This window comes from Sinohyriopsis cumingii, chromosome 7 (assembly GCF_028554795.1).
Source record: "Sinohyriopsis cumingii isolate HCF-2022 chromosome 7, ASM2855479v2, whole genome shotgun sequence".
NCBI classification, from domain to species: Eukaryota; Metazoa; Mollusca; class Bivalvia; order Unionida; family Unionidae; genus Sinohyriopsis; species Sinohyriopsis cumingii.
The window spans coordinates 134,789,284-134,804,186 of NC_142967.1; the positions used below are offsets into that span (position 1 = coordinate 134,789,284).

General features: G+C 35.8%; 1 protein-coding gene across 3 annotated transcripts in view; it reads right to left on the reverse strand.

Annotated features, from left to right (window-relative positions):
• Positions 1–5,939: 5,939 nt before the first annotated feature.
• The window catches only part of LOC149796181 (uncharacterized), a 92,191-nt gene continuing 83,227 nt past the window's right edge, over positions 5,940–14,903 (reverse strand). For 2 of the 3 annotated variants that reach the window (XM_089966127.1, XM_089966128.1), the window contains one exon: positions 5,940–6,200. In XM_089966127.1, coding sequence (XP_089822253.1) covers positions 6,078–6,200 — 123 coding nt within the window. In that variant the 3' untranslated portion in view covers positions 5,940–6,077. Of the gene's footprint in view, positions 6,201–12,996; positions 13,114–14,903 lie in introns of all 3 variants that reach the window. The other variant, XR_016422499.1, reaches the window with a different exon arrangement.

Below are 14,903 nucleotides of genomic sequence, written 5' to 3' on the forward strand. Positions count from 1 at the left end.
TTCAGCACAAGATATGCTATACATGGTGGCCAGTATAACTGGTGGAGGAAGAACCCTGGAAAACCCAGGGAAGAACCACCAACCCACGAGAAGCTATTGGCAGGCTTTCCCACATACCCACGCTAGCCGAGCCTTGGACTCGTATAATTCTTTATAATGCTGCTGCTGCTATCTCCCACCACACTGCTCAAGTATACTAGCACTAACAAAATATTTTCCATTGAGATCATGCTACTATGTCAGAATGTGTTACAATCAATCTAGTAAGTTTAATACTGGCCGCCATGTATAGCCTATCGTGTGATGAAAAATGGTGTTAAACCCTACAACAACAACAACAACAAGAAGAAGTTTATCTGTTAATATACACATGAATTTAATAATATAATTAATTTCACCATAATATGGCGTATTACAACATTGTCTTTTGGCATTTAAAACTGTTCTATATTATCAGAAGTTGATATTGTTGTGACAAACACTGTGATATAAAGTCACTATGCAATACTGAAAGGCATGTTCTATCTCACCTTTGTTATTTATAAAAAGCATTTTTAAGTCTTGAACTCTGGTCTTTTCGATATATAAGACACGGAGTGTTATAATATGCATCCATTTACTTACAGATGATGTTTAAAAGTTTAAGGAACTAAATTACCACCAAATGAGAAATATTTGTTCAAGTTTTATAGAATCAGCTATAATGAATGGTGGCACATAGTATGAACATGATATCATGAAACATTTCCAGTTCAACACAGACTATAGTATAAAGAAGAATATTTCAATGTTGTGTGAAAATTTACGAAGAGTTATATGAATAATTACAAACTAGATCCAGCAGACTATTATAGTGCACCAGAATTTAGCTCATAATCATTAATGATACCATTGGTGGAGAATCTGAGTTCAATGAGTGTGATATGTTCCTGATGATTGGATTGGAAATTAGATGGGGTATTAACATGATATCAAATATTAATTTTTAAAGTGAATCATGAGTACTATATTGGTAATGAAAGTAAAATGAGATGATGCTAAAGGCTATTATGTACCTAGTCACTAACAATCCTAATGATTAGGGAACGTACTAATAAATGACAGAAACTTATGGTAATTTGAAGTTTCATGCTCAGTTTCAACTAAAACTGCCCAAGATATTGTACACAGGGTAATATTGGAATATGAAACAGTTAAAATCTTACATAAAATTAAATACAAAAGGAAAATGCCAGGATATTTAGTGCTCTTGAAATGAATAATAAAGTTTTATGACTTCAAAAATACAAGTTATGTGGTGTATCTATACAGGAAGTTGTGACCTAGAAGTAAGTTCTATTCCTTCAGGACTAAGCCAGATGACAAGAAGGTGATCAAACTATAAAATGATGCATGTTCGTAAAGAAATGCAAATTTTAACATGCCTTTATAATTGAACCACAAAGTATAAAGAGAAGAATTTAGTAAGCTCATACAATCAACAAATGTACAAATATAATGGTACATAAAGCTGCATTGTCTGAAAACAATGAGGATACTTAGTGGACGGCAGACACACCACGAATTTCACAGGGTTATCACAAACTGACATGATGTAATCTAGGTAAATGGACACTAAGGTCTGTAGTATATGTCACGAAAAAAATGTTGGTTGATTAATTTTAAAAAGGCAGAAATAGAGACAGAATAGCTGAATACTGGAAAACATTATAGGGAAACATAGGTATCAGTAGGAGTTGTGTCATACAGGAATTCATATCGCACAAAGACATAAATGTAAACTGATAATACTTTAAATCTTGCTGGAGTTCCTTCTATCCAACATTTGGTTAAGTGGCTGGAATTTTTAAAGGTAGCAGGTATATAAAATGAATTCACACTTACATGATCCAATAGCTTGTACTTCAATTGTCTAATAGAGAATATAGAAAATATTTTAACTGAAAATTTATTTTAAATGATGCTAAATTATTTTTAAAAATGTAATAAAATGTCATTTGATATTGAGATAGAAATTCAGAAAATACATTTAATGACAGATGGAATAACAATTAAACAAATTGTGCCTTGATTTTGCAATTTGTCATTCTTTATGTTGAAGACATCATTCATCCTATTAAAAATGCAAAGTTAACATCAGATTCTTTCATGTTATAACTTTCCATTGTATAAATAATATCCTTTATAATTTCCACCAGATTGTCTTGATAACAGTCATCCCATTTCCCAGATGTAATAATTTGTTGCTGTCAAAATTCATCATGTCTTTAGATACATTTTACCTCTTCTTCCATAAGGTTCTGTAATTATTTCAAACTCACATATCACGTTTTTAATACCTTCTTGCTCATCTGCATGATTTTTTCCTTCTTATTTTGCACTCACCAGAAATACCACCATCTTAAATCTTGAAATGTAATTTATCCATTTATTTGAACACTTTAAAACATACTTTTTATCTGGTTGTTCTGTTTAAGTGGGTATATGAAACAAAATATACATGAAGTAAGAATCTGCATTTTCTTTTATATTGATCTGTTAGTGTTAGTGGTTAGAGGTTAGTGTTAGGACTGGTCGGCACTGGAAAATTGTTAAAGCTACGTTAAAAATCCAAATCGCACACACACACACAACCCCTTTATCAGCTTGTTCATGTACACTTCCTCTAGTTAGGCAGCATTTGGTTTGGTCTTTGCTTAGTCTAGTTATTTTGAATTGCTTGGATACTTCTGTTGATGAGAACTAAATGTGTCACTGGTTGAGAAAGTTACATGAGCAACCACCTGGCATTAACATGGAACCATATTCACAATACCCTGTGGGTAGCCTTATTTCCCTATTGGTAGCCTCATTAACTTGATCTGGTTTGCCAAATTATGCCCTATATAGTCCTGTTTAAGAAGGGTTGTTACCTCCTTTTTGCGAGTTATCGTTATTTGTTAAATCTACTTCCGGTGAGCAAAAAATCAGATGAAATGACGTCTAACAAAGGAATCGCTGACCCGTGCTCTTTTGGCAAGCTATCGGTACGTGAATTGAAGGTTTATTTAAGAGATAGAGGTGCACGTGTTAGGGAATAAATCTTAACTGATCAAGCGTGCTCAAAGACTTGTCAATTTAGGCACGCATATGCTACATGAAATACAAATAGACGACTGTGTTTCCAGAAATTTGACTATCGTTTTATTTTTGTGCACATTTATTGGGTATTATGCACACTTTTAGTAAATAGGCACATAGAATTTTGCTTTGGTGTCCTTTTGAGGAAAGTCTGGGTTCTTTTGAAATTTTGGAAACACCCCCCCCCCCCAACACTTGACCATATCTAGCCCTGTTGATACTGAGATTCTATTCTGCCTATTAATAAAAAAAGGTTTTATCTGCTGGAAAAGAATTTAAATTTCAGTACACTATTGAATTCCACAAAAAGTTCATGATTATGCCATATATATAGACCGGTTTTTTTCCACAAAAAGTTGAAGCTGTATGGAAGTGGTTTAATTGTTTCGCCACACTATCCATACCTTGTAACAAGTCCAGATGGAGTTATAGACTGTTGTGACAAATGTTCAGATAAAAATGGCTTACTGGAAACCAAAATGCCCCTTTAAATCATGGGAAATATCACCCATAGAAGCCTGTAATGATAAAACGTTTTTTTTGTGAATTGGTTAAGCTGACCGGCTATAAATGGCTGAAATACTGTCCATTGGCCTTAAAACACAAGTTGTACAACCATCTGTTTCATTTACAGTAATCTTTAGACATAAACGGTTGTCAGTTTCTGACATACTATCAATAGGCCAAAAAACCCAACTTGTCCATCCACACAAATAGTTAAGTAAATGAACGAAATAGAAAAGAAAGGAAACAATAAATTCTGACCAAGAATATATTTATTAACCTGAAATATATTATCAACATGTATTTACACTTTTTAATACTCACTGTATTATAAAACAATGACTTATGTGATAAGTTCCATAGAACAGCCTGGTGCACAACTGTCCTTCAAAATATCGAAGCTACAAAGTGTACTGAATAAACTCATTGTAGTGATTTTTCTCTCAGATACATCAGGTTTTGCGTCTGCCATTTTTGCTCCCCAAAATTTTGTGAACAGGTCAATTTTATCTTTATTTACGAAAAGCATGCAAGGGGAGGTATTAAATCAGGGGAGATAACAACCCTTATTGAACAGGGCTATAAACAGGTAACACCAACTGGTATGACCTGGCCAGAGCTGTAGCATATTTAATTAGCATGTAATTAACAATGCAAAGCCAGGTGGTTCTTGGTACAATGGATACTGTAATTAAAACTAGAAGGAGCTTTTTATTCATGGATATTAATCAATAATGGAATACAGTATTGCCCCAGTACATGAGTAAGATTAAAATTGTCTGGCAACTTAACAATACAGATTACAATCGTCCTGAAACCTCTCTCCCTCCCCCCCCCCCATCTCTCTCTCATATCTTATTTTGACCATGATGTGCAAGAATAAAAATGAGATGGGATTGTTTTAGCTGTGGTTATTCATGTTTTAATTTGTCTATTCTAATACAAAAATACGTAATCAAACTTAAACAACATGTATTATTAGTGCATGCTGCTTTAGTGCAATTATATATGATGTATGTGAATTTAATATTGATGATCATGTAAATATTTTTAAATCTTTCTCAATGTTCAGTCCTAGATTTTTTCATCTATGATCTCTTCCTCAAAATGATAATTATATTTTTTTGTACTTTGTAAAAAATACTTTTTTTTACATAAAAAAATTACACAACATGCAATAATTTGAATGATATAATCATGCATAAGTCGATTCAGAATAGAAGATGAAGCCCAGACTTCCTGGTAAAAAATATTGAGTTGAAGGCTGGCAAATTCATTACGTCACAATTTGCAGCCTGCATCAACAAATTTAGTCACATATTTTAATCTGACACATACATATAGCCATGTCTTTTTCATAAATGTATCCTCTGATCTTTGTTCAGTGAAACTCATATGTGTGAATGATAAGCAAAGCCAGTTTCATATGCCCTTTACTGCCTGTATCTTTGATCTGGAGCATTCATTTTTAGCTGTCACTCCCATCTCTTCCTTATTTGTACACACCCAGCCATGAAAGATTTCTATCTCTCTTACCCCAAGTGTAAGTACAGTGTGACCCCGCCATAGCAATGAATCACTTGTATTGTGGATTCTGTATATATGATGAGATTCGCGGGTGAGTACACGGTGTTGATACTCTATTCATGCTATACATTAGACATGTATATGTAAACAGTATTCACGTATATGCACCCATTCGTGGTTCTCTAAATAAACTATTATAGATGCCTTCTCTGCTTTCACTACAGGAGTATTTCTCATTTAATATGCATCGATATAAGATGGTAACTGTTCACATAAAGCATGTACTTTACGTATTTATTACCTACCCCCCCCCCCTTGCAAATTTTTTGGGGTACATGTATCATTTTCTTCAGCTAATTGACCTGGTTGCTTATAACACGGTTCGGTCTATAACACAGTTGGATTCTATGTCCCAACTACTGTGTTATAGCGGGGTCACACGGTATTCCCAAAGTTTGGTCATGGTATGTGTTGTTGAACCAATGTGATTGTGTGGTAATCAAAGTCAGCTACAGAAATTTTACCTTTGGAAGATGAGCTACGGAAAACAATACAAAATTTGCTCCATAAAAGTGGATACATACTTGGCATGAAGAATATTGTATACAAATTTGGCTTCCTCATGGTCTTTCTTTGGAGTCTGTCAGAGACATTTTCCAAAACCCAGAATTTCACATTAGTAATTACAACCTGATAAATAACATAAAGAACTAGTTTTGTTTGCTTTACGTCATATTTTGACATTCTTTATGCTCATAATACTGTTTCAGACAAGGGTAAAAACGAACTCTAAATCAAAAAGTTTATTCAAAGAATGAAAAAAAGCCAACAAATAGTTGGCTAGCAAAAGATAACAAAGACAGAAACAAATCGTGGATATATATGCAAAAAACAAATATGAGATGATTTCTATTCAGAAATATAATTTAAGTCAAATTCTTTCTTTCTCTCCTTTCCTGATACTGCCTGAAGGATTTTCTTATCTCTGTAATCTCTGTGTCAAAGTCACACAACTTTCTTTTCTCCCCTAGTCTCCTGTATGCTGGTGCCTGAAAGAAAGAAGAAATACTCAACACACGCCAAATCTACAGGCAAGGGAAATGTTCATCCTATTTAGAAAGCATGTGCATCTGCGGCAAGATAAATGAAAATGCAAAATACTGTCAATTCAACTATGAGAAATCTTGATAATATAAAGCCGCACCAAATCTGACTGAAATCCCTGGTAAAGTTATGCTACAGGAACTAAAGTTTACAAAGGACGGTCAACCTGGGATGATAACTCTACAGACAATGACAAAGAATACTTATATCATCAAAGTGCTCTGAGATTTTATCAATATTATTTTGTAAAGTCCTTTGTAAAATGAAACTGCTGATAATAAAGTTTAAGAGACAAACCAATCAGGGGCAATTACTCAATTATGATGATGTATAATGTTGTCAAACTTATCCAGTGTCTTGTACAAATAAATCTGCAAGTCAAATCATCCCTGGTAATACTGTACAAACCAAAGTTTCAAAAGATTGCCATACCTACATTGAATGATGATAAATGAACTTGTCAGATACCTTAAAAAAAAAGCTGTATATCAGATATGGTTTGAATCAAATGATCCTTAGTAAGAATGATGCAGCAGAAAGCAAAAGTTTAGGAATATGGGCAATCAAGGGTAATAATTAGACCTAAGCACTGTCTAGAAATAAGAAGTACTTCAACATAAACATCAACACAGTTTGGTGATTTGTTTAAATGTGAATGACATTTGGTGCAGGCATTGCAAGAATCATAATCACTAAAATTAATGTAAAAATATTTGAAATACTGTATCAAATTTTATAGAATGTAACATGACTCTGAAAAACTGTCAAGTCTAGAAAATAAAAGACCCTAACTTGATACGTCTTATCAACAGAAACCTTAATACCAAGTTGCAATTTTTTACCCATAGTACTGCAAGTACCATTCAAACTTTAGTAATCAAGGGCAACAACTTATAAAACTTTAGTGGCCACATATTTGCAAAAAGCCATGGTATAAATTGTTTATGCAAATTTTCTATGCTGTAAAGCCAAACTTAAAATAAGAATTGTCTCTGATTTTGATCTTGCAACTCGGGCATGTCCAAGTCCCACATGGGATAGGATCCATCTTTGAATCAAGCATGGTATTCCATTTATATACACGTATTACCAATTTCGCTTAATAACTTTTACACCGCTTCCCATTGCCAGATTTGCAATCATTGAATCTGTATTGGCCTTTGCCAGATGTTGAGTGGCTTCATTGATGATTTTACTGATCTGGGCTGGCAATGTTGTTGTTGATGGAAGTGCAACACCTTTGGTTGTTGAGTCAATAATCATCATATTCAATCTCAAATGGATTGAACCAACTGTGATCCCAGATTCTTCAACTAATCTACAGCAACACTTTCAATACTATTAATGACTCGCATTGCAACTTGTTTAGCTACTTTTGGACTATCTTATGTCAACTGTGTAATGTGGAGATTCTAGCAAGATGGAAGAGCTCAGTGTACATCGCTCAAGTCCACATAAAAAAACTCTTTTCCAGTCTTCAACTAAATCCTCAGACCGCTCCAGTGGCCTAGTGATTAGAGCATCCGCCTCGGATGCAGAAGGTCGAGGGTTCAATCCCCGGCCGAGTCATACCAAAGACTTGCAAAAATCGTACTAACAGCTGCCTTGCTTGGCACTCAGCATTAAGAAGTTAGTGTTAGGACTGGTCAGCCTGGTGTCAGGATAATGTGACTGCGTGGGGCATATGCTACATGTTTGCAGCATGATGCAACAGTGCTAGACATCACTATAAACTGCCACGCTGCAGACATCATAGCGATATGACTGAAAATTGTTAAAACTACGTTAAAAAATCAAATTACACACACACACACTCTAAATCCTCATTTGTATCTCATCACTAGTTCAATCAATGCTGTGTGTACACAAATTAAGTCCAACAACGTTCCAAGCTGCACCTGAGTCTCAAGAGAACATGAGCAAATTATTAGCACTGAAACCCCCAAATGGCTGCAATCAAATATTAGGCCTGCAACTACTCCTACAATGATGCTAGCATGATCTTGAGGGAGCAGGATTTCCCAGTAGTAATTATTGTTGGGAAAACCATGTGAAATACCAGTTTTGTTAATGAAATTGTAATAATTGAGGAGCAGCAGGGAGGGTGAATCCTACAACTTTTACAAGGTTCCAAATGCCGAAATAAGCTGTTTATAAAACCGCGATGACGCTTTATGTAAATGCAATTGTCGCCGTCGTTGCTGCCCTTTGTTGTCGTTGCCCTCCCTGCATCCTTTTTTCAAAACCTAGGGTCTTTATCAAGGTACGAAAAATAATCCAAAAATCATATCTAACCCGACTTGATACCGTGTTTGAGGATCATGTAAATTTATTGTTATAAATCCGTGTGGTGTTGACTGAGCCTGACTAAATAAATTTCTAAACTTATTTATATCCATATTGCCACTGCACCAAGTCTGATGAATATTTCGTAACTTGTGTGTATCAACACCGTTAAACACTGCAAGAATATTAGTTATCCCTGATCACTTTAGGGATTTGTGTATATTGCTGGGTTACATAAATCACATCAGTGTTTTTGTGTCTGCCTCTGGAAAATATCCTGGCAGGATTTGATTGTTTATCCAACATGACATCATCGTAAACAACTAAATTATTAATAAATCTATCAATATCATCAATACTTGGTGTTTCATTAATGTCAGTTATAAATTCAGCAACATCAGCACCGTTTTCATTTAATGATTTTGCACTTTCATTAAAATCTTTTAACACTTCGTAGCATCGTTGATCGTCTACACTTGGCGCTACCAAATACAACTTGTCCCACTTCATCCACTTCATTATTAAATTAAGTAACAACTGTGTCTTACCACTCCCAGATGGGCCAATTATAATCATACGAACAGAATTTGGTAGCGCTGCGTGATGCTTAACTGGTTCTCGTTTCCTTGTAGCAGAAAAGTCGGTGATCTCCATTAGAATAATATAATATAAATATGGATTTATATTGTGTGAAATGTAGAGCACGTACCCCAACAAGTGATCTAACAACTGTTACAACAAAAAATAACAGATCTGCGGTTTCGGGCAAGTGTGAACGATGCGGTACAAAAAAGTTCAAATTTATCTCCCTGACTTTGTCAGGTGGTAAGTCAGTGCCAAAACCAAAGTCAGCGCCGAAACCAAAGCCAGCGCCAAGTGAAAAAAAAAACGAGGAGGTGATATTGCCGCCAAGTTAGGAAAATTACCAGGAACCCCGTGAGCTAAATACCCAGGAGAAAAACATCTACCGGGATATAATTACTGTGGTCCTGGAACCAGACTTGATATCAGACTTGATGACCAAGATCGACCAAAACCGAGAGAAGAACCAATAAATGCTATCGATAAAGCATGCCATGTCCATGATGTAGCTTATGAAAGTAAAAATCTACAAAACAGGCATCTCGCGGATGTGAAATTAATTCATGTGCTAAATTCCATCACTGATAAATCTCTCAAAGAAAGTTTAGCCAGTTGGTTAATAAAGTCTGCGATGAAATCTAAGCTTGTATTAGGCGCTGGTAATTAATTATAATGGAGTCAATTTATTATTCCCCAAGAGGATACTGGAAGGGTAGCGCAGCAATTAGTAAACTTGCCAGTGCAGCAAAAGTCACACGTGATACTGCAGCAGATTGGTTATCCAAACATGCAATATGGCAAATTTATCTACCGCATCCTAGAAAAATTAATTTTGCACATTTTAATGTTAGTGTGCCAAATGAAGTTCATCAAGCTGATATATTATTTCTACCACATGATACCATTCGTTGTCGAACATATAAATATGCGTTAACTGTAGTTGATGTTGCAAGTAAATATAAAGATGCAGAATCGTTAACGACTAAAACAGCATCTGAGGTTGCTTCTGCTTTTGAACGAATTTATCAACAAGGTGGTCTGCGATGGCCAAATCTATTACAAGTTGATCCTGGCAGAGAATTTCAGGGTGCAGTATCATCGCTGATGAAGCAACATAATGTCACCATTAGACGAGGGCATACTGAGATTCATCGTGATCAGGCAATTGTTGAACGATTTAATCAAACACTTGCTGAGCGGTTATTTGGATATCAGTACGTGAAGGAATTCATTCAGGACAAGAGATCTCGCGAATGGGTTGCAAGATTACCAAGCGTGATAACTGCATTAAATAATGAAATAACTCGAACAACCAACATGAAACCTATTAATGCAATTACCAAAAAAAATATACCCATACAACGACGTGATTTTTCAACACAACCAATACTGGGTGATGTCACTGTGAGATTTTATATGAACCAGGTGAACCTGAAGGTGGTAAAAAAAGAGCGACTGATCCTATCTGGAGCATCACCACACACAAGATATCTAACATAACTAGATCCACTGGTAGACCAGCAATCTACAGGCTGGATTCAACTGCTCCTCAACGGGGATTCACACGTGAACAATTACAAGTAATTCCCGAAGACACACAATTACCGCCCAAATCACTTAACTAGCGCCTCTACGCCGGTTGCACTCAAGACAGGTCAGCATCACATTTTGTCGTGTATGACTGCGACTATTATCTTTTCTATGGTAAATTGTTTTGGACTATTACTCGAATACTGCCACAACATTATACAATTACAGCTCGCACAGTGATTATTCTGCTGTTGCTTCAGCGTCATGATAAATTCAACATCGAGGTCAAAATCACGATTATTTTTTTTGTCACTCTGTTTGCAACTGGTGAGTTTTTTTTTTATTATATCGATTTGACATTTATCATTATCATCAGCCATTGACTCTTCCAAGACAATTCTCCGCAATTGAGAAAATCTTCTGACTCGAGACACTGCCAAAAGTAAACTAAGTTTGACCACTCGATTCGATCATCAACAATCCAAACAACTGTATCAGAAATAGTTAGTCCTTGAGATGAATGAATTATCATTGCGTATCCTAGCGTCCACGGGGATTTGTTCATTTTTAGTGCATCTTCAACAACATTGACATCAACTGTGACAATATCATTTAATACTAAATTCTGTTTCTCTGTTTTCCCAGGAATATCAACATCTATATTCTGTAACCGCGTATCAGCTGGTCTATAACACAATGGCACTGGCAACATTGGACACGTTTCTCGTTATAATTGAAATAACTGCTGTTGAAGTGTGTCTCTGACTATCTTTCTACTTGCCACTATCAAATCGTTTGGTTTTCACGTTTTCCAAAAGTCGCTCATTGAAGTCTCTGAAATTATTTGATGCATAATTTCACATTGAATTTTATTCGGTTGTAGTCTGATTAATGTTTTAAATTCCTTCAACGTTGCATCAAGAGATCTATAATCATCAGACACTTCTTCATAATAATCAACAAAATCTTTTAACCACAAATGTGGGGATGGACCAACAAAAGGTGGTGGCTGACCGTGATCGCCGCACATTATCACATCTGTATTTTTTGTTAATAACCAATCGAGAAATGTTTTTAATATATCTAATGGTACTGTACATATTTCATCCCAAATTATAACTTTTGGAATATATTTTGTTCCCATTCGATCTGGAGTCCACACAACACTGCTGTATTTGAAAAAGCTGGTAAGTACTAACACTGACTTCTCGTTGTTTCATCTCCCTGGCAAGTCTGTGTGTAGGTGTTAGCATAATCATATCTGAATTTCGAAATAATTCAATCGCTCGAGTTGTCTTACCAGAACCCCCTGGACTGTTCAAATAAACGGTTTTGTGTCTAGTGATTGGATCATTCACAGACGGCGCCGACGACATTTCTGATAATTCTGATTTGCAATAATTATCCTTAATTTCAACATCAGCGGATTCACAATAACAATGTAGCATTTCCTTTTTTATTCTCCACAAACTCCATGATTCATCGTTGCTTGTAAAACGAGCCAGTGATTCTGAATATCTTTTATCGATATAAAATGAATCCGTTGCAACTCTAACTGCAGTGTCGGGGAATCTATTTACTTGCGATAGCAAATTTATAGAAACAAGCCAGCATCGAAGATCTTAAATGTGTGTATTGAGGTGATTCTCCATTAATATAACTTACAATTGTGCCCAACCGTGGTCCATCGGACAAGAAAGCATCCTCCCGATTACAAAATATATTTCTCGCAGCGGCATCAGCAATTATAAAATTTAATTCAGCATCATCCATAATCAATCGTGAGTGATGTCGTTTATGATCATATGCACCACCTTGAGTAAATTTATCGATTATTCTTCTATCGAGATCTTTTGCTGTTTTTTCACTATTGCTGAGTTTAATCTTAAGAATATTAGGAGCGTTATTGTTAATGACATCAACAGGAGTATTTGGACACTCTCGTGCATATTCTTCAATGACTTCATCGAGACTGATACGCTCCGGTGTTGGTAACCAAACTGAAGTCTGCGGTCGATATGATATAATTGCTTCACTGACTGTCAACGATACCAGTATTCGGCTGTCAAGCATATATCGCAACAACACTATTGCTGCCCAACGAAATGTCTGTCAAACTAAACATAACAAATTGGATGAAGTTTTTCAGCTAGTGCAAACAATGTTACACGAGCAAATCCTGTCAAGTCAAAATCGGGTAAAGGACTGTTTATAGCAACTCGCGTCATCGAGTTCGTGGGATGTCCAAATCTTTTAAAATATCCACTACACTTGCCCATCCCAAGAAAGCTTCCCGGATAGCATGCAATCATGTCTACAGAAATGATATACTTATGGTCATACTTGGTATTCCACAAACTGCCATGTCCATACTCGACACAACTCAATTGTATATCTTCGAGAAACTCACTTCAAGTTGGCTTCCATGAATTTCTTTCTCTGGCGGCATGGGCAGCAACACTAGGAAATGTAAAAGAATTAGTTAATAACTGCTCAGTGTTTTCTGAATATCTCTGTGCGAGCTTTTTCATTTACTGTTGCAGAGATTCCGTCCGGTATAATTCACTGTTAGATCTTACTAATTGATCATACTCGCCATCTTCGGAACTTTTAAACAACCACACCGACACAGGGTCGTTTTTGCTTATCTGTTTAATAAAATCATACATATTTTTACCAGAGTTCTCTGGCGGGTAATATTTCACAACACGATTCCGCAGAAATATCATAACTGCGTTAGTCCAAGCGTGAGCGTTATGATCAATGATATTTATTGGAGCTCCGTTCCGATTATATTTCGATTTGTATAATACTTTCTCTGTTATCGTTGTTAGGGTTATGGGAAATCTTAGTGCTTTTTCTAGCTCGGCAACATCGTTTATTGATGCTCCTATATCCTTGACTTTTTCAGCCCACGCTGCTATCTTGGAACGTCTTAGATCAGTTAGACCATTTCCGCGCATCGCATTTTTGAAATGTTCCATTACTCGCTTGGCTACACAATTCAGCCTTGACTTTGTCAAGGATGAGAATCTGACTGGGGCAAGTTTATTGAGTTTTGGTGTTTTTATCAGATAGATTCCATAAATGACCGCGGTCACAGGATACGATCGAGCATAATATGGTTTATCAATCCCAGTCAACATTCCTGGTTTGGAATCTTTACTTAACAGAACGGTTTTTCCGTTAGTAAGGGCAGGGTCATTTTTATCATGGATAATCCATGTATCGGAATCATCTTGCACAATAAACTTTATTCTGAAAAAATATTTCTGATTAAGGTAATCGATAATTGTTTTCGCTTGTGCATCATTCATTGTAGCATCCTTGACTTCGTAAACATTGACAGAGTCAGTGTCGCGTATAATTTTAAATGTAGATCATACGTGAGATGCTCCATCATTACGAAATTCTTTTTTGGCATTCCTGATAATATCAGACAGATTAGTCAGGGCTTGTCTCCGCGAGTCAGGGGTTTGTCTGTCAAGATCGAATCTAGAAGCTTTCCAGGGCTTGATTGCAGATAATCTTTCAAGCTCCTCCATATTATATTTAAAACAAACATTTAAATAAGAAATATTATATATATAATGAATCAGTGCAAGTGGCTTAAAGTTGGATCTGTAACTGTTTGTAACAAATCCTGCAGGAAAGAATTCTGTAGGGAACATTCCCAAAGTATCCGAAGGGGGAGTTTAGGACCAATACTGTGCCTGCGATGTGGTGTTGGGGTCAGGGGCAAAACACAGTTATGTGCAAGTTGCGGGGGAAAGAGATACCATGAACTTAAAAGATATTATAACAAAAAAAATAAAGATGTTGCGCTAAAATGTGAGCACGATTATATAATTAAGTTTTCAGACAAATTATAAATTAGACAAATACATTATTAAATAAATGAGCCAAGAATTTGTCCCACATCCTATCATTAAGAATTACGAAGCGAATCGTGAGGGAATAGTCAGAAATTGTAGGCTGAAAAAACCAGTTGGTGTTGTTAATAATTCTGGTTATCTTAAATTTACTGTTGCTGGGGAAAAAAGCTATTATAATCCCAGGTTCATGTTCGAGTGTTTCTTTGGGAAGATTGAAGACGGTCTTGTAATTGATCACATTGATGGACAAAAACTTAATAATAAATTATCTAACCTACAATCTATCACATAGAGTGAGAATTCTGCACGAGGAGGTACCGGTAAATTTAAGAGCGTTGCAAGGACAGCTGTCAGATCTTTCAATATAAGTACCCG